Source organism: Cucurbita moschata, unplaced genomic scaffold, assembly GCF_002738365.1.
Source record: "Cucurbita moschata cultivar Rifu unplaced genomic scaffold, Cmos_1.0 Cmo_Scf00003, whole genome shotgun sequence".
Taxonomy (NCBI): Eukaryota; Viridiplantae; Streptophyta; class Magnoliopsida; order Cucurbitales; family Cucurbitaceae; genus Cucurbita; species Cucurbita moschata.
The window spans coordinates 2333913-2352825 of NW_019268519.1; the positions used below are offsets into that span (position 1 = coordinate 2333913).

General features: G+C 39.2%; 7 protein-coding genes and 1 pseudogene across 8 annotated transcripts; 6 read left to right on the top strand and 2 right to left on the bottom strand.

Moving 5' to 3' along the window:
* Positions 1-1029: 1029 nt before the first annotated feature.
* On the bottom strand, positions 1030-3733 carry LOC111441101 (protein ABHD17B-like). 2 transcript variants are annotated; one of them, XM_023078025.1, is made up of 5 exons: positions 2760-3728; positions 2336-2372; positions 1855-2091; positions 1713-1760; positions 1030-1637 (listed from the first exon to the last, which is right to left on the bottom strand). In XM_023078025.1, exons 1-5 carry the CDS (start codon positions 3056-3058, stop codon positions 1377-1379), a joined length of 882 nt encoding a protein of 293 aa, XP_022933793.1. In that variant the 5' UTR covers positions 3059-3728; the 3' UTR covers positions 1030-1376. The 2 variants fall into 2 exon arrangements, with proteins under 2 accessions (XP_022933793.1, XP_022933794.1); XM_023078026.1 differs by having other exon boundaries at positions 1553-1620; positions 1706-1760; positions 2760-3733.
* Positions 3734-5388: 1655 nt separating this feature from the next.
* LOC111440910 (protein DMP9-like) lies at positions 5389-6097 on the top strand. Its single transcript, XM_023077741.1, has one exon. It carries the CDS (start codon positions 5394-5396, stop codon positions 6069-6071), a length of 678 nt encoding a protein of 225 aa, XP_022933509.1. The 5' UTR covers positions 5389-5393; the 3' UTR covers positions 6072-6097.
* Positions 6098-7470: 1373 nt separating this feature from the next.
* LOC111433121 (chitotriosidase-1-like) lies at positions 7471-8938 on the top strand. The gene is made up of 2 exons (XM_023070067.1): positions 7471-8591; positions 8695-8938. Exons 1-2 carry the CDS (start codon positions 7490-7492, stop codon positions 8706-8708), a joined length of 1116 nt encoding a protein of 371 aa, XP_022925835.1. The 5' UTR covers positions 7471-7489; the 3' UTR covers positions 8709-8938.
* A 1005-nt stretch (positions 8939-9943) lies between these two features.
* Positions 9944-11506, top strand: LOC111436323 (chitotriosidase-1-like). Its single transcript, XM_023074066.1, has 3 exons — positions 9944-10973; positions 11047-11257; positions 11363-11506. Exons 1-3 carry the CDS (start codon positions 10071-10073, stop codon positions 11392-11394), a joined length of 1146 nt encoding a protein of 381 aa, XP_022929834.1. The 5' UTR covers positions 9944-10070; the 3' UTR covers positions 11395-11506.
* Positions 11507-12405: 899 nt separating this feature from the next.
* Positions 12406-14579, bottom strand: LOC111436329 (DCN1-like protein 5). Its single transcript, XM_023074078.1, has 9 exons — positions 14396-14579; positions 14087-14252; positions 13660-13734; positions 13525-13561; positions 13350-13433; positions 13187-13247; positions 12887-12993; positions 12732-12797; positions 12406-12631 (listed from the first exon to the last, which is right to left on the bottom strand). The coding sequence occupies exons 1-9, from the start codon at positions 14433-14435 to the stop codon at positions 12506-12508; spliced, it is 762 nt and encodes a 253-aa protein (XP_022929846.1). The 5' UTR covers positions 14436-14579; the 3' UTR covers positions 12406-12505.
* A 646-nt stretch (positions 14580-15225) lies between these two features.
* Positions 15226-16727, top strand: LOC111433924 (ATPase 2, plasma membrane-type-like). The gene is made up of 4 exons (XM_023071202.1): positions 15226-15273; positions 15347-15703; positions 15776-16090; positions 16179-16727. The coding sequence occupies exons 1-4, from the start codon at positions 15226-15228 to the stop codon at positions 16644-16646; spliced, it is 1188 nt and encodes a 395-aa protein (XP_022926970.1). The 3' UTR covers positions 16647-16727.
* Positions 16681-18579, top strand: LOC111433933 (annotated as a pseudogene).
* Positions 18308-18883, top strand: LOC111433942 (plasma membrane ATPase-like). Its single transcript, XM_023071225.1, has 3 exons — positions 18308-18349; positions 18441-18623; positions 18704-18883. The coding sequence occupies exons 1-3, from the start codon at positions 18308-18310 to the stop codon at positions 18881-18883; spliced, it is 405 nt and encodes a 134-aa protein (XP_022926993.1).
* The last annotated feature ends 30 nt before the right edge of the window (positions 18884-18913 follow it).

Consider the following 18913-nt stretch of genomic DNA (forward strand, 5'->3'; position numbering starts at 1 on the left):
TTTTTTTTTTTTTTTTTTTTTTTTTTTTTTTTTTTTTTTTTAAATTTGATTCCTTTACTCGTGACACATTAACACCCTGTCTTCTCAACCCCCCATACTTGCGGACCAAACTAATTCAATCCCTTAACTCCTAAACTTTTACTTTACTTTTTTTTAATATCATACTAATGTTAATGTTTATAATAATAGTTTTTGTTTTGATAAACTGTATATGTAACCGCTCAAGCCCATCGGTAGTAGATATTGTCCATTTTTGCCCGTTTTGTATCGTCATATGTCTCACCGTCCTAAAACGCGTTTGCTAGGGAGAGACTATAAGCAATGTGTCCTTGATCCACTCCCTTGAGAGTTAGAGTCATCACTGGTCCTGATGTCTAGCTTTGATATATTTGTAATTGACCAAGCCCACCATTAATAGATATTGTCTCTTTCGGCTTTCTCTCAAGGTTTAAAATGTGTTCAGTAAACACCCTTATAAAGAATATTTTGTTCCCCTCTCCAACGGACGCATGTTAAAAACCATGAGACTGACAGTAATACATAACAGACCAAAGCAGACAATATCGGGTTTGAGTAGTTACAAATAGTATAAGAGCTAGACACCAGGCAGTGTACCCGCGAGGATGCTAGGCCCCCAATGGAGTGAATTGTGAGATCTCTCAGTGGGGAACGAAACATTCATTATAAGGGTGTGAAAACCTCTCGCTGATTGACGCGTTTGAAGTTAAAGAACAATCATGTTTTTTTTTTTAAAAAAAAAATTAATTCACGAGCCGAGGTTTGGAACCCCATTGGGGGAGGGACTCCTCACGAGCCGGGCTGATAAAGATGAGGCCTTTTGGCAAAGCCTAGTTAACTTTGGGCCACCAAACCCTGCAATGATTAAACCCTATAGAATAAAAAAAAGTGCGTAAGCTGTCACACTCTCAACCTTCCAAAGATGCCTAGAGGACGGGCTAGACACAGCAGAGCGATGATATGTGAGCGGAAAATAAATTTAGAACTAAGAATTGGGTAAGAACAAAGCTGATACAATACATAATGTTGTATTAAATACCCAGAAAAGAGAAGGGAAGTGAAAATTCTACTCATTTATGTTGTTTAAGACAGTGTAAGACAAGATCATGCGACAGAGGGAAAGGAAAGAGCCCCCATTATGATCTCTCTGGAACAGCATAGCATAGCTCAATGCTTTGCTTCAATTTAACAAGTGAAACCCAGATCTACATTTTGTTCCATAACAAAGATTATGAACAGAGTTTGTCTCAGAAACTTATACTAATCTGGATTCTACAACCAAACCTGAGCGCCTTCATGTCCAACACTTCTGTCTATCTCGTTTTGAATCCCTACATCAACCATGGCAAACCAAATCATTACTTTTTACCAAATCTCAAGCATTTGTTATGTTTCTCCTCTGTAATACTCGGGGTCGAAGTGAGTTGTTTCGTTGCCGTTTGCTTAGCTGAGAGCTTCTCCATTGCGTTGATGAACCTGCGCAAGTGCTTAATGTACTCCGGATATGTCTCGAGGTTACAATGTCCCCCGCCGTTCACCCATAACGGGTCGTATTTTTCTTTCGCGAGCTCCCATAGTCGTTTTCCATGGGACCAATCAACAATATCATCATTTGTTCCCTGCACATTCATCAAATTAGTAGAGGCCTGCATCACCCAACAACACAAAACTAGGGAATGGACAATCTTTCTTACATGTATGACTAACACGGGACATGTCACCAGCCTTATTTTGTCTATGTTCTGAAAATACAACACATCAATACGTGACCGAGTAGTCGGTATAACACAGATGACGAATAATAGGACATACACATATGAACCAAGTGAAGCTCACCTTGAAAATGTCGAACCAAAATGTCATTTTGACAGGATACAATACTCGGATGCCCGAAAGTATGGCGCTATGGAGAACGACGCCTCTTAGTCTTTGTAATCGAGACCCCAAGTGTAACGTCGGTCCACTCCCCACAGATTGGCCATATAATATCAATTCTTCTTGCTTGATCCCATAATCACTCTTCAAACAGTTGTAAACAGCTTCTATATCGTAATATGTATTGAATTCAGATGGCTATCAAAACCAGAAACGGACCATTTATCAGTGATGGAAAAGGACAGAACAACAGGCATAAATGTAGTGTCCCCCAGGACCGCAGTGATATAAACCGTAGAAGCATCATTTTCAAGCCAGTTGCAACCAAAAGAAAGTGTGCAGAACAAGTTCAGAGGCATAGTAAATCTTTTGAGCCCACAATTCCACAGCAAGAGAAGCTCCAAAAAGTTCTGAAGCAATGAAAAGGAATAGAATGGCTTACCTTACCGGTCGATGCGCCGTACCCCGAATAGTCATAGCTGAAATTCAACACAAAATATATTATTGGTAACATGCCACGGTGAATTGGAATGTAATGGCTGCGTATGTAAATGGAAGGAGGAAAACAGAATGAACATAGAGACATGTTTGAAGATTTCAGAGTTTTGTCGACAATGATGTGACTGGTTCGACCCTTTCTTTAGCTTTTTGGCTGAAATCAACTCACAATACGAAGTGACATGAATAGACTCCAACATATAACAAGACAAAGCCAAGCTATTGGTAACAAAAAGATTGAGGATAGGAATTTCAAATTTGTGACAAATTACACAAACCAAACCAAACCAAACAACAAAACAACGCCAGATAAAGGAATCAAAGCAATCAGAAATGATGAAAAAATGTCAAAACCAAAAAAGGGGTACCTCATAATGTTGACGCGGAGATGAGCTCTGAGCTCAATGAAGAGCTCATGCATCTGACCGAGGTCAGCGGCATTCCCATGGGAATAAAGAAGCGTAAATCGGGCAAAAGGGTGTTTCCAGAAGGTAGCGACGATCCTGTTCCCGGCCTTGGTATCAAGCAAATGAACGTTCATGTTGCTATCGGCGGAGACGCCGGAGAAGGCGAGGCGTCCATCCTCGCCTCTGTAAACGTCATAGGTGGCAGGGTCAGGAGGGAAGAAGGCAAATTTCGCAGCGACACTGCCGGTTACATTTCCCATTAAGGAGAAGAAGAATCAGTAAAAATTGGGAAATGAAAATCGCAATGGTTCAGACATGAAAAAGCGAACCCAGAAGGGGCGAGGGTTGGAGATTTTGGCCGATTGTGTGATGGGGTTTGGAATTGGTAATTGGGGTTCTAATTTAGTAACCCTTTTGCGTGAAAATGGTGAAGGTTTTGAGTAAGTGGGAGATGGGAGAGGAAAATGAATGAAAGAAAGGAAATGGATCCGAAGCTGGAGATGGAGATGGAGATGGAGGGAGAGAGAGACGCAGAGAGAAGCAGAGGGAGAGAAAAGCAGGGGTTTGGAGTATGGTTTGGATGGTCATTCATTACAAACAAATGGTTTTAAACATCGGAGAAATGAAATGAAAGGAAACCCATTTGGAAAATTGATGAAATGTTTTGTTTGAAAAGATTAGGATTGGAAGGAAGGAAGGAAGGAAGGAGAAGATTATGGAAAAACAGGAGGCTGAGGGGAGCGACGAGAATGAAGAAGGTGGGAAAATGGAAGGAGGAGAGACAGAGACAGACAGAGAGACAGAGAGACAGAGATGGAGGGCTGAGATACGGTCAAAGGCTGCTGCTGCTGCTGCTAAGGAGAGAGAGAGAGAGAGAGAGAGAGAGAAATAGGGCGGAGAGATAAAAGGGAGAGAAGATGGTCAGAGTCAGACATTCCTGAGATTGCTTTGCAGTGGGTAAGGCCAAATGTTTTATGAAAACATAGACAGTTTGGTGGTTCCCCGCCTTGGGGATCCACTCATATTCACCGCTTTTATCCCTAGTCCGTCTTTCTCTCATGATTTTTAAGACGTCCTCCGCTTTTATCCACTAATTCTCTTCTCTAATCGATGTGGAATCTCGTGATCATCTTTTTAAAACGTACATCTTAGGAAAAGGATTCAAGTTTTTATAAGAAATGTTTTGGATATGACAATGCTTTCGATTTAAACACAATATATTATATCACTTGTATTAAAAACATATATAAAAAATAGAAAAATTGAGGGAAAATAAAAGTTAAGAGGCAATAATTAAAGATGGAGAAAAAAGAAAAGCAAAATTTGGAGGGGCCTTCTAAAGTAAATAGCATAAAAACCAGTGAAATATAGGTTTTAAATTCCAAGGATTTAACATACATAATACATCCATAACACTAAAATAAACAATATTATAATATTTCTAATTAAAAATAGAATCCTTCAAAAATATCTCTATTCCATTTAATTTATGTGATTAATACGTGGATAATTTTCTTAGAGAAATAAAAAAAAAAAAAATATATATATATATTGAAAAGTCGAGTGAAATCGAAGGTGGGGCCAAGTAATGGTAATCTTCAAAGTCTAAAGAGAAAAGGAGAGTCAAAAAGAGGGTGCTTAGGAGTTGTCGCACCAACCAAAGAGAATAACTTTAGAAAAATATTTGAATAAATGTGTGAGGTCCACGTCAGTTGGACAAAGTCCAAATTTAAAAAATATAATATCGGTTAGAGATAGAACCTAAATAATATGAAACATTATTAGTTTTATACTATATAGTTTTGATATCGAATGAAATTGAGGAAATCTAGGGAACTTAGACACCACATTCATGTGGTTAATACCCTTTTCCCAATGCAAACTATAGCTTTATTTTCACCTATTTCATTGGTTTATAATAACAAGGAAAAAGAAAAAGGAAAAGAGAGAGAGAGAAGTTGCTTTACCAAAAGAAATAAAATAGTTGAATTTTCAGCGCATAGAGAAGATAAGAAAGGTCAATCTTCAACGATAACAAAAGTGATTTGAATTGCCAATTTTCGATCCATTATTAATCTTTTACTAAACTACAACATCGAACTATGTGTCAACAAGAACGTTGAGCCTCCTAAAAAAAGTAGATTTCACATCAGTTAGAAAGAAGAACGAAATATTAGTTCTAAGAGTCTGAAGTCTCTCTTTAGTAGACGTGTGTAATAGGGAAACCGTAAAATACAAATCCAAAGAAAACAATATCTGGTTAGATTAAGATTGAAAATTCAGATTCAACACCTAATGGACTTGACATTTCCTATTAACAAATTAATTACTTACGATTTTTCACATGAACAATACTTTTTACTCCTAAAATTACTCAAAACTAAGCATACTTAATTTTGAAGTTCTTGTGATTGAGCCGTCACTATTGTAATAGCCTCTGTGAGTAGTCACAAGAGTTCATGATTTGGCGGTTGTCCTTTCCAACAAAATTTGAATTTCAAACCGTTCCAGAGTCGGTTACTCCAAAAATCTCATATAAAACTCCCCAAAATATGGGAACAAACCCATCAATCTCTAACAAATTCCAAAATGGAAATGGATGAACACCACATAAGCACAGATGAAGATGTTGGAATTAGAATCTACACCGCCACACCACCAAACGAGCCCTCCTCCTCCAGCCCGCAACTAGACTCCGCCGTGGCGGCAGGGCACCCGAGCGGAGGGCGGAAACGACGAGCAGTGGCAAAAGGGATGCAAAAAACGCTATCCAGAACCTCAATGCTAGTGAACTTCCTACCCACAGGCACCCTGCTGACGTTCGAAATGCTGCTGCCGTCGGCATCCGGGAAAGGGGAGTGCACGGCGGTGAACACGATGATGATAAACGTACTCCTGGGGCTGTGCACCCTGTCGTGCTTCATGTTCCATTTCACGGACAGTTTCAAAGGCGGGGACGGGAAAGTGTACTACGGGATGGTGACGCCGAGAGGGCTGGCGGTTTTCAAGTCAGGGCTGGCGGAGGTGGAGGTGCCCAAAGACGAGAGGTTCAAAGTTGGGTTCACTGATTTTGTTCACGCCCTTATGTCGGTCATGGTTTTCATGGCGATCGCCTTATCTGACCATAGAGTCACCAATTGTTTGTTTCCTGGACACGCGGCGGACATGGAGGAGGTCATGGAGAGCTTTCCTTTGATGGTGGGGACCATTTGTAGTGGCCTTTTCTTGGTTTTTCCTAACACTAGATATGGCATTGGCTGCATGGCCAATTGAACTGCTCCATTTCTTTTTCTTTTTTTCCTTTTTAAATGTATTTTCACATTACAAAATACAAATAATGGGTTCAAACATATAATTTATTTTCTTCCTTAATTATACTTTTTCTTTAATTAAAAAATATTTTAAAACTTCCTTAAAAATATTATATATTTCATGAAATCATTCCTACCAAATTTAAAATAACGTTAATATCTTACCTCATATCATAACATAAGGAATCACTACAAGGGGAGTAAGATTCAGATTATCTTAAGATTCAGATTATCTTAAGATTCAGATTATCTTAAGATTCAGATTATCTTAAGATTCAGATTATCTTGTTAGCAACAACATTGTTTGAGATTCGAATCACTCCACAAGCAATATCGATCATGTCTAGCTTGAATGATTCTTGTTGATCAAATATCTCAAGGCAAGAACACTTGATTGAGATTCGAATCACTCCACAACCAAGATTGATAATGTTGAGCTTGAATGATTCAACATGCAACCTAAACTATACAGAATTGCAAAGAAACTTATTCATTGGCTAAAGAAAAGCACAACTGCTTCTTTTACTGTATTTTCCAAGTCTCTTACCAATACAACCTACATGGCTTTATATAGCCTCAAAATGAAACTACCAAAGACATTCCAAGAGTTGTAACCTTCGTACTTAATGGCCATAATTAATCATTATGTAACTGTATCATGAAGTAAATAAAAAGTCTTAAAATACATTAATGAAATACTACCCATAATTTATAACATGAAACTTCATGTGGCATGAATTGAAATATCTTTTGATAATTTTAACAATATTTTTTTCACATCTTCAGGGAAGCATATTGTATGATTGGTGTCTTTTGGTTCATATCATTACCCTTCAATTTTCATTCAAAATTAGACGGCTAAAATATATTTTTTTTTTTTTAAAGGTAAAATACAAAATATATTTGTATGAATTTTAGCCTATAATTAAATTCGAATTGGCGTGGGCTACTAAAACTTTGCACATTAATGAAATAGTGGAACAGAGGATGACAAATGTTGGGTGCTTATGATGCCACGTCCCCTTATCTCAAACATAGAACCTAAAACCTAATTAACTATGTTAAATAAATAAAAACCCAAAATTAAATAATTGAAGAAAAATGTTATATAAACTCCAAATCATATTAAACTAATAATATAAATAATTATTAAATAGTTATAGATATCTAAGAAAAGTCAGAGATTTTAAAATGAAGGCATTTGAAGATTCAAACATCTTAATTCCCTATCATAGTTATAAATGATGCTTGACTATTCTAAATAAGTAAAAATAAAATAAAATAAAATAATTCAAGGTAATTAATAGAAATATAAAATATTTAGTTAATAATCTTCTATAAAACCAAGAACAGAACTCTCCACTTTCATGCACTTCATCAATGGCTTCCTCAACCAAATCATTCCTCTCTTCTGTTGTCTTTCTTCTTCTTCTTCTCCACCTCCACTCCTCCGCGGGGCAGACCCGAAGGAAGGGCGTTTACTGGTTTTCCGGCTCCGAATTTCCGGTGGCCAACATAAATTCCGCTCTTTTCACCCACATTTTCTGTGCCTTTGCTGATCTCAATACGAACACAAACCAAGTCACAATTTCGTCTTCAAACGCCGCCAAATTCTCAACCTTTACACAAACCGTTCGTCAAAAAAACCCCAATGTCAAAACGATGTTGTCCATCGGCGGCGGTAGCTCCAACCCCACCAATTTCGCTTCAATGGCTAGTCAATCCGGTTCCCGCAAATCCTTCATCGATTCCTCGATTACTCTGGCTCGAAACAACGGTTTCGACGGCCTTGATCTCGATTGGGAGTACCCATCAACCCCAACCGAAATGAACTCGTTTGGCACTCTCCTCACCGAATGGCGCGCCGCCGTGGTTAAAGAATCCGTATCCTCCGGCAAGCCCCGGCTGCTTCTCTCCGCCGCGGTTTTCCGGTCCTCTAATTATTACGGAACCCCACTACCCGTTTCGAGTATATCCAATTCTTTGGACTGGATCAACGTCATGTCCTACGATTTCTACGGCCCTGGTTGGTCGGCGAGCTCTACGGCGCCACCGGCTGCTCTGTTCGGGTCGGGCGGGCAGGTAAACGGTAACGCGGGTATAAGGGAGTGGATTCAATCGGGTATGCCGGCAAATAAAATAGCAATTGGGTTTCCATTTTACGGGTGGGCATGGCGTCTGGTGGATCAGAACAAGAATGGGTTCTATGCTCCAGCGAACGGGGCGGCGACGGGAGCGGGAATTAGCGGCGGAGCAATAACTTACAGGGATATAAAAACGTTTATAGCGACGAACAGAGCGACTCCGGTGTATAACGCGACGGTTGTTTCGAATTATGTGTACTCTGGAACGACATGGATTGGGTATGATGATAAACAGAGCATAGCAGCGAAGGTTTCTTACGCTAATGCGAATGGATTGTGGGGTTATTTTGCTTGGCAAATTGCAGCTGATGATGATAGCTTCACTCTATCTCGAACAGGTACATCATTTATGCTTTAATTTTAACATGATTTTCCTTAAAAACTTTATTTATTATTATTTTTAATTTTTAATTTTTTTTTTTTTTTTTGTTCATAATGCAGCTTCAACCACTTAGCCCGGATAATTGGAAGATGAGGTGGACTTAACAGATCACTTCCTAATTTATGGATATCATGTTCCAATAAATTAGATAAAATAAATTATTAAGCAATAAAAGTATTTTAAAATGTCGTTGAAATCTCTCAAATAAAATATATCAATAAATAGTTTGGTAATATATTTTCATGTTTACTAGTATTACTTGAATTGGATTGTTAAGGGTAAAATAGTCAATTTGGCTGTGAGCCCACAATGAGTAAGATCCGTAAGTCTAACACATAATCTTGACAAGAGCGGTTGGGTCTTGGTCTTGGCCGAGTTTATTGACCGTTGGTCAAAAGAGCTTCAAGAAGAAACTAAAAACAAAATCATAAGAGTTTCTATTTAAAGCGAACAATTGAACCTAACCGTGTTTGTGTGTTCCAAACAAAGAGAGTTAGTGCACCTTATAATCTTATTCACTCATTCAAAATTATAAAAAATAATAATTTTATGTTATGTTTTATCCAATGTTTACTCACGCAAATAGATCACTATTAACATACCAAAAAGCTCGACGTACGTAATTAAAACATTGAATTTAAGTAGCTTATGAGACCAAACCAAAGGCATTCGATTAGTCAAATGATTTTATAATATAGTTGTACCATGAAGTAATTTGAAGAGGAAAAGTCAAACTTTTGAACGAAGAAAAACAAAGAGATTAATCAAGTGGCATAAATTATTTTTAATGCGCCCACCCAAAATCATTATCCTATCCAAAATACATTGATTAAATATAAATAATTAAAATAAAAAGAATAAAATAAAACACGATACGAATAGTGCATTAATAGAATATTATCCACTTTGAACATAAGTCTTCTTGCTTTATTTTAAGGTTTATACCAATAAACATAGTATCTCTTATTTATTTATATACTCCGATATAAGTCGATTAATATCATATTTATTGAATTGAAAGTCAACTTTGGGGGGGTGTTATTGTGTAGTTGTGATGCTAGGTCTCATTGTTTTTCTAGAAAATCTTTGAATGGTTTAAGCAAGATTTGGGTGGGAAATTGGTGATTACCTTGAATATTATACAAGTTCATAGACTTTTAGCGTTCAAGTCGCTGACTGGTCCACATGGAATAATATATGACACGTGGCAATGGGAGTGGACCCGCACAAACATTGAAGATATTGGTCAACAAGAACAGAGTCGACCAATAATTATTTTATTTTTTTGCCCTCTCCATTGGCATCGTTGATAGTGGACATACAGAGACCCATCAAATTTTGTATTCACAAATGTTCAGAGACCACCATTGATTATTAATTTTTATAAAACCCAAATCCTTCCCATTTCATTTCCCAACACGAATCCCCAAAATCCATGGCGCTTCTCAAATTTCTTCTCTGTTTTCTTCTTTTTCCTCTGATTTTCTCCTCCTCAATTACTGCCGGAGCTGCTCCGATGCTACCGCCCGTCAAGGCTGCTTATTGGCCGTCTTGGGTTTTAGAAACATTCCCACCTTCCGCCATTGACACTGCTCTGTTTACCCATGTCTATTTTGCCTTTCTCATGCCGGATAACCGTTCTTTTGCTTTTGAGTATCCGGACACTACGGCGGCGGCGCTTTCCCAGTTTACAACTTCTCTGACGCGGAAGAATCCGTCGGTGAAGACTCTGTTTTCGATCGGTGGCGGTGGTAGTGACAGTGACCTGTTTGCTCGTATCGCTTCCGATGCCTCGTCTCGTCAGATTTTCATCGATTCCAGTATTAAGACGGCGAGGAAATTTGGATTTCACGGCGTCGATCTCGATTGGGAATTTCCTAAAGACACGACGGAGATGAAATATTTCGCCGACTTAATAATTCAATGGCGGAAGACAATTGACAGGGAAGCCAAGACAACGTCACGACCCCCACTTCTCCTCACCGCCGCTGTGTACTACGCGTCGGAGTTTCGCACTTATGGTGAGCGGCGATCATTCCCGGCGGAAGCGATTTCGAAAAGCCTTGATTGGATCAACGTAATGTGCTTCGATTACCACGGGTCGTGGGACACGTCCGCTACCGGAGCCCACGCTGCCCTGTTTGACCCACATACGAATTTGAGCTCCCATTACGGCCTCCGTTCATGGATCTCCGCCGGTGTGCCTCGGAACAAGATGGTTATGGGTATTCCTCTGTATGGCAAGTCTTGGACCCTCAAGGATCCTAATGTGCACGGCGTCGGAGCCCCCGCCACGGCTGTCGGTCCGGGTGACAACGGGATCCTAACCTATGTTCAAGTATGTTAAGCCACCACTAAATTCTCAAATCAAAATTGAAAAATTGAATTGTTTTCTTGATATGAATGGATAGGTGCAAGAATTCAACAAAAGGACGGCGGCGACAGTGGTATACGACATAAGAACCGTATCGGCGTACTCGTATGTGGAGTCTTCGTGGGTCGGGTACGACAGCGTGCAGTCGACAACGACGAAGGTGGAGTTTGCTCAGGCGATCGGCCTCCGTGGCTACTTCTTTTGGGCTCTCAGTTATGATAGTGCCGATTGGGAAATTTCCACTCATGGTTAGTTCCATTTTTTTAATTAATCTCTGTTTTTCCTTTTTTTTTTTTCTTTTTAATTTTTTATAATTAACTAATGACTTGTAATATCTGTTCTTGTTCTTGCAGCTTCAAACGCATGGGTTGATGACCGCCGTTGAGATTCAGCGATGGAAAGTTTCAAATAAATAGCTTCTAGAAGCTGTTTTTTTTTTTTTTTGTATTATTAATTTAATAAATTTCTCTCAAAATTATTAAATTCACAATACTATTTATTTTTGAATTAAAAAAAATAGAGTGTATACATCTCAATGGCGATAAACCCACGTGGTTTGAGGCTGCAAAATAAATAAATATAAATACTAGACATACATTATTATTTAATTAATTTGAGATTAGAGAGAGAGATTAGTTATATATATATATATATATATTTAATGAAAGTAAAGTTAGTTGTCGTGGAAAGTTTCCAATCGGTGGTATCTAATTGAGAGCAAACAAGACATCCACGAAGTCCCCATCGTGCAAACCTCACAGAGAGAAAAAGTAGGTTGTGATCCCCACATGACCCTCAAGTGGTGCCCAACAAACCGTGTTTAAGCCAAGATTGAGAAGTATCGCAATGTGACCGAAGAGAACGGTGCATCATCTAACACAACTAGAGTGTGCATTAAGGATAAGTTGAGGCATATGTAAAGTTCAAGAGAATGAGGTGACATGACTGTCGAAGATAAGTTCGAAGAGGATTGGGTAGAGCCCTAGACCATAATCCCAAAAGTCAGGGTTTCGATATGAGTTTCGACATGCGACTTGAGAATTAAGTCCGTCGATATGAAAGATGACCGTATGTCCGTTCGTCAAAAAGACGTTTACTCGAGAAGGATAAATGCCTCAAATGTATTATAAGGGAGGCATGGTGTTGGCTCTCTATCACCCTTAAGCCTAGTGGCCCTAGTAGCTCGCTATCCTGTGGCACATGCATGTCACAGTCAGTGAGCATTCCGAGACAAGTGTCTCAACCACTTCCTTTAAAATCCATTACATCTTCTGTAGTCAAGCACAACAAAGCAAAGCATATCACGACTTTGAAAGGTTCCATCTTTTTCTTTTGTCTCACATTTTCTTCTTTTCTTTACGATCTAAGATCAAATTATTTAGTTGTATCTCTACGATTCAAGAAAGAAAATGGTATCTTAATCGACTAGGTATGTTCATATTTACTCGAACCAAATGCTAAAAAAACACGATGCATGTGATTGAATATGAGGATGGTTAGCGACGGGAACTTGGGTGGGTGCCTTCTTCACCTTGCTTTCTTTTCAACCACTCAACGAAGGAATCAATAATCACCGGCCAGGCATCGTTTGGATCGTAGTTATCAAGACCTGGAAATTTTATCTGCCAATCCATCAAAATAGTAATCAATTAAGATATCTATAACAAAGATTAAGGATTCAATTAATGACTTAATTAATGATTAAACAAAGATTAAGGGTACCTGGTTGCAAAAGTAGAACATATTCATCCATTGATCCATGATCAGCACTCTATACATCGTTTGGGTCTGCAAAAACCAAATGCTTTAGTTTATGATATTCATCCAAACTTAAAAACGAAATTATTTGAAATGGGTTTTAAATTAAATTACTTTACTTTCAGAAACTCGATTAGTAGCTGAACTTGGGGACGAAAAAGAGGACCCATCACGATCTCGAGCAACTTGCACAGAAATTCCACGTCTAAGCTTGTCTGCCTCTCCTCTTCAACCAAAGAAATTACTAAATTACTATCTATATCAATTTTGAGCATCAGCTCTCGTGACTTTACTTTTTGTTTTCTCAAAATGTCTCGTACCAATGAAGATAGTGTTTCTTACTTATAAACCCATGATCGATCCCTTAATTAGTTGATGAATAATCTCAATAGATCAATCAAGATCGTATGAATGCTTACCAATGAGGTTATATTTGAACGAATATGCAAAGAAGTCTTCAAAGTGGGGTGGAATTCTTGCCTTAATTTGATCATGGTTATGAAAAACACGTAACGATATAACGATTAAGAGATTTGCATGTTTATAAGCTTAATTTTCAAAGACGAAAAACAAAATTTGAACCTCAATCTCGAGATAGAAAAGTGCATTCTTGAGCTTCTCCATGTTGTCAACTTTGAGTTTCCTTAGGCCACGGCGCCACTCATCCTGGCCATGGAACAAACGCCATTGATATTAACCTCAAACTCTCAACGCCATTGATATATATAGAGAGAGAGTCCATGAGCCTTGTTCTTACCCGATGAAAGTAGCCTTGCTTTTTTGCCTTCATTTTCCTGATACATGCAATAATAATGCAACCAACCCACGTTGTTAATTTTGACTAAAGTAACACATCTTAACCCTAGTTTAATAATAATCATTTTGTAATTACCATGCCAACATTAATATCTTCACATCTAAATGATTCATTTCCAAATGTGTGCAAAGTTTCTCAATTCCATGTGGGCTGCTCAACAATAAACGTAAATTAATTCATAATCACACATATTAATATCAATAATATTGTCATTTGTAGACTATTCCTTTTAAGTTTTCCTTAAGGTTAAGGTTGCACGTCCTTTTAAAAATGTTTTGTTCCCCTCTCCAACCGGATCTCACAATCCATTTCATTCAGGGCGAGCGTTCTCGTTGGCACTCGTTACCCTCCCGAATTAACGCGGGATGTCACAAAAATTATTAAAAAAAAAAATTAAAACTTTACATTCATCTCATCAAAATTTAAATATTTTGATTATGCAAGTAAAGTAAATTGGATATGAAGAACAAAATTATTAAGAAATTGAAAGAAATAAACGTACTCCATGACATGGTTATAGCCGGAGAATAAATCAAAGAGACGATCGATCCGTCTGAGTTGAGCCCACAAGGCAGCAGCGACAGGGGACGAAGATGAACTTGGTATTGTAATAGGTATATCTCTCGGCGACGGCGTAGGCCACGCCGGAGAGCTTGCTTCTGGTGCCACTTTGGCCAAGATCATGAAAGAAGAGTAAGTAGACAATAAAGATTGAATCTTTTAAGCACCCAGAAATTATGAAACGAAGATTAGAAGAGAAATGTTTGTGGGTATCCAAAACAGAAAGAGAGTCAAGAAAGGGTGTCAGTACCGTAAGCATGTTGGGCTGTGTTTCGATTAGGAGATGCCATAACGCCTAACTCAGATTTATCTATAACTCTCCCAAGGATAAACTGCTACACAAAGTCTTTTGTATGTGCTTACAAATTGAAGATCATAATGTGCTTACACATTGACTTAGGTTTCATTTTTTTAAAAATGATTATGATCTTAAATTATCTATTCAACATAAAATAAAAAATTTCAATAATAGTAAAATTAATTCTGAATTTTTCTAAAATTTTTGTATGTTTTAGATATGAATCCATCTGAAGATTAGATTTTTTACATAAAAGAAAGTTTTTTGAACTAAAATTACTAATTTGATAAGAATTTAAAATTCGTAAGTTTATTTTTGTGAACAGATATTAAAAAAAAAAAAAAGACAAAAAATACAGGCATGCAAATACAGGAGGAGCATGAAGAAAAGGGTCGGCATGGACATCGGCCACATAATAAACCAGTTAGAGGAACAGCCCGTGGGGTGAGGGAAGCCACAGAAGGGATTAACGAACTCTGGATGTAAGCAAGCGGTTGTAACCAGGTGCGCAGGGATGAGGTGGTGTAGCGAAACAGGGGATTCTTCGATCAATTCCCTCCCCTTCTCCATTTTCCTATAAAAAGAAGCAACCTTTTTGAGTCCCAAGATGTTGGCATCTCCATCTGCATGAAATAGCTTCCTTTCCCCTTCCTTTTTTGATCTTCCCTCTTTTTGTTTGGGCTAAAATATCAATAACAGAGGGAGGAAACTAAGGAGGGAGAAGGAAGAATTCAAGTGTTGTTGGAGATTTTTCTTCTTCGTTTTGTTGTATTCTGTCAGCAATGGGGGATATATCATTGGAAGATGTTAAGAACGAGAACGTTGATCTAGTAAGTAACAATCTTTTCTTCGTTTTCTCTCATATTTTTCTTGTTTTTGAATCTGGGTTTTTTGTTGTTTCAGGAACGGATTCCTGTGGAGGAAGTTTTTGATCAGTTGAAATGCACGAAGGAAGGATTGAGTACAGCAGGAGGAGAAAAAAGACTCCAAATTTTTGGGCCTAACAAGCTTGAAGAGAAGCAAGAGAGCAAGTTTTTGAAGTTCTTGGGATTCATGTGGAATCCTCTGTCATGGGTCATGGAATGTGCGGCAATCATGGCCATCGTCCTGGCCAATGGAGGAGGGAGACCACCAGATTGGCAAGACTTTGTTGGTATCGTTGTCTTGTTGATCATTAATTCTACCATCAGCTTCATTGAAGAGAACAATGCTGGTAATGCAGCTGCTGCTCTCATGGCTGGTCTTGCCCCTAAAACTAAGGTAACCCATCCTTGATTTAACGCTAGATAGGAACTCGAACTGTTGACACTTTCGTGCTTTCAAATTGTGTAGGTTCTAAGAGATGGGAAGTGGAAAGAAGAGGAGGCAGCGATTCTGGTTCCAGGAGATGTGATTAGTGTCAAATTGGGAGATATTATCCCGGCCGACGCACGTCTCCTCGATGGCGACCCTTTAAAGATTGATCAGTCTGCTCTTACTGGTGAATCTTTGCCTGTCACCAAGTATCCTGGGGATGAAGTGTTCTCTGGGTCAACTTGTAAGCAAGGTGAGATTGAAGCTGTTGTCATTGCCACTGGTGTGCATACCTTCTTTGGAAAGGCAGCTCATCTCGTGGACAGCACCAACCAAGTTGGTCATTTCCAAAAGGTAAAAGAAAGCTTCAGTTCCTGCATAACCAAGTTCCTGGGGTTCCTTTGAAGATTTGAGGTTCTAACGTTGGTTTATGGTTCATCAGGTGTTGACAGCCATTGGAAACTTCTGTATATGCTCGATAGCGGTGGGAATGGTCATCGAGATCTTAGTAATGTATCCAATCCAGAAGAGGCCATACAGAGAAGGAATTGACAACTTGTTGGTGCTTCTCATTGGAGGTATTCCCATTGCTATGCCAACCGTTCTGTCGGTAACCATGGCCATCGGATCGCATCGGCTTTCGCAGCAAGGTGCCATTACGAAGAGAATGACAGCAATTGAAGAGATGGCTGGGATGGATGTCCTGTGCAGTGACAAGACAGGAACTCTCACCCTCAACAAGCTCACGGTGGACAAGTCCCTGATTGAGGTCAAGCTCACACAGTTGCAATTCAATGAAAAGAATTTTTGCTCATTGGCTCATCATGGTGCCTTCATGACTGCAGGTGTTTGTATCAGGCATGAACGAGGATGGTGTTATGTTGTATGCTGCAAGAGCTTCCAGAGTTGAAAATCAAGATGCCATTGATGCCTGCATTGTTGGAATGTTGGCTGACCCCAAAGAGGTTTGGTACTCAGCTTTATTATGTTCATGGCTTCTTTTACTGAACTTTTTTAGGTGTATTTTATTTCTCATGCTTCATCTTTGGCTCTCAAGGCAAGGGCAGGAATAACTGAGGTACATTTCTTGCCTTTCAATCCAGTCGATAAGCGTACCGCTATTACCTACATTGACAAAGACGGTAACTGGCACAGAAGCAGCAAGGGTGCTCCTGAACAGGTAGTGTCGTTTTCTGATAGTCGATGTCACTTACCTTGAATCACATTTGGTTGATATGCCTAACTCTGTCATTTTGGCACTAGATAATTGACCTTTGTGAGCTTAGAGGAGAAATAAGAGAGAAAGCTCATGCCGTTATCGATAACTATGCTAATCGTGGTCTACGTTCCTTGGCAGTTGGTCGACAGGTGAATATGTGTGAATATACTGAAATGGATTCATGTATGAACAAGCTTTCTTATCAATCTTGAACCTTTTTTTCTCTCATTTATAGACTGTTCAAGATAAGGACAAAGAGAGTGCTGGAGAACCTTGGGAATTTGTTGGTCTCTTGCCCCTATTTGATCCTCCAAGGCATGATAGTGCAGAAACCATCCGTCGAGCTCTCGAACTTGGTGTTAATGTTAAGATGATCACCGGTGACCAACTTGCAATAGGAAAAGAAACTGGTCGAAGGCTCGGTATGGGCACCAACATGTATCCATCATCGTCTTTGCTTGGCCAATCCAAGGATGAGTCTATTGCTTCCATTCCTGTGGATGAACTGATTGAGATGGCTGATGGGTTTGCTGGTGTCTTCCCTGGTAATCACATTGTTCTTTCAACCGCAATGAGATATATGAAACCATCTGCCTTCCTCGCTGAACTAAACTCGTCATTTTTCGGTTGCAGAACATAAGTACGAAATCGTTAAGAAACTTCAGGAGAGGAATCATATTTGTGGCATGACAGGAGATGGTGTCAATGATGCTCCTGCACTCAAGAGAGCCGACATTGGTATTGCTGTGGCCGACGCAACCGATGCAGCAAGAAGTGCATCAGACATTGTCTTGACAGAGCCAGGGCTAAGTGTGATTGTGAGTGCTGTACTAACCAGCAGAGCCATCTTTCAAAGAATGAAGAACTACACCATCTATGCAGTTTCCATTACAATCCGTATTGTGTTGGGATTCATGCTTGTTGCTCTCATTTGGAAGTTTGATTTCTCGCCTTTTATGGTCTTGATCATTGCCATTCTTAACGATGGAACCATCATGACCATTTCAAAGGACAGGGTCAAGCCATCACCTGTGCCAGACTCATGGAAACTCAAAGAAATCTTTGCTACTGGTGTTGTCCTTGGAACATACATGGCCATCATGAGCGTCGTTTTCTTCTGGCTCGCCATTGAAACCAACTTCTTCCCGGTGAGAAAACAACATCAAGCTCCCTTCCTAAATGCAAAGAACATGACATTGTATACTAACATCTCAACATTATAAGCAGAACACATTTGGCGTGAAGCCCCTCAAAGGTATTGCTGAGATCAACTCTGCTCTCTATCTTCAAGTGAGCATCATCAGTCAAGCCCTCATCTTTGTCACAAGGTCAAGAAGCTGGTCCTTTGTTGAATGCCCTGGTTACTTGCTAATTATTGCCTTCATTGCCGCACAGTTGGTAGGAACATTCCTTCTTGTACTTACTTTCTAATAACCTTTTCAAAATTTCACACATCTCCTGATTCTTGATTCTGCTACACTTCAGGTTGCCTCTCTAATTGCGGTATATGCTGAATGGGACTTTGCAAGGATTAAAGGCATTGGTTGGGGATGGGCAGGAGCCATCTGGGTATACAGTATTGTTACTTACTTCCCTCTTGATATTCTCAAATTCACAATCCGATACGCCCTCAGCGGCAAGGCCTGGGACAACGTACTCGACAATAAGGTCTGTGCTCGAACTTTTGTGATGTCATTCACTTATCGCATCTCATGCTAATAAATTTTCTCGGCCATTATACTACGTAGACAGCCTTTACAACCAAGAAGGATTACGGAATAGGCGAAAGAGAAGCACAATGGGCAACAGAACAACGGACGATGCACGGCCTGCAGCCACCAGAAACCATATTTCATGAGAGTAGCAGCCACGAGGATCATTCAGAGATTGCTGAGCAAGCCAAGAAAAGAGCTGAAATTGCAAGGTAAATTAAAAAATAAATCATTGCCCAGAAAAAG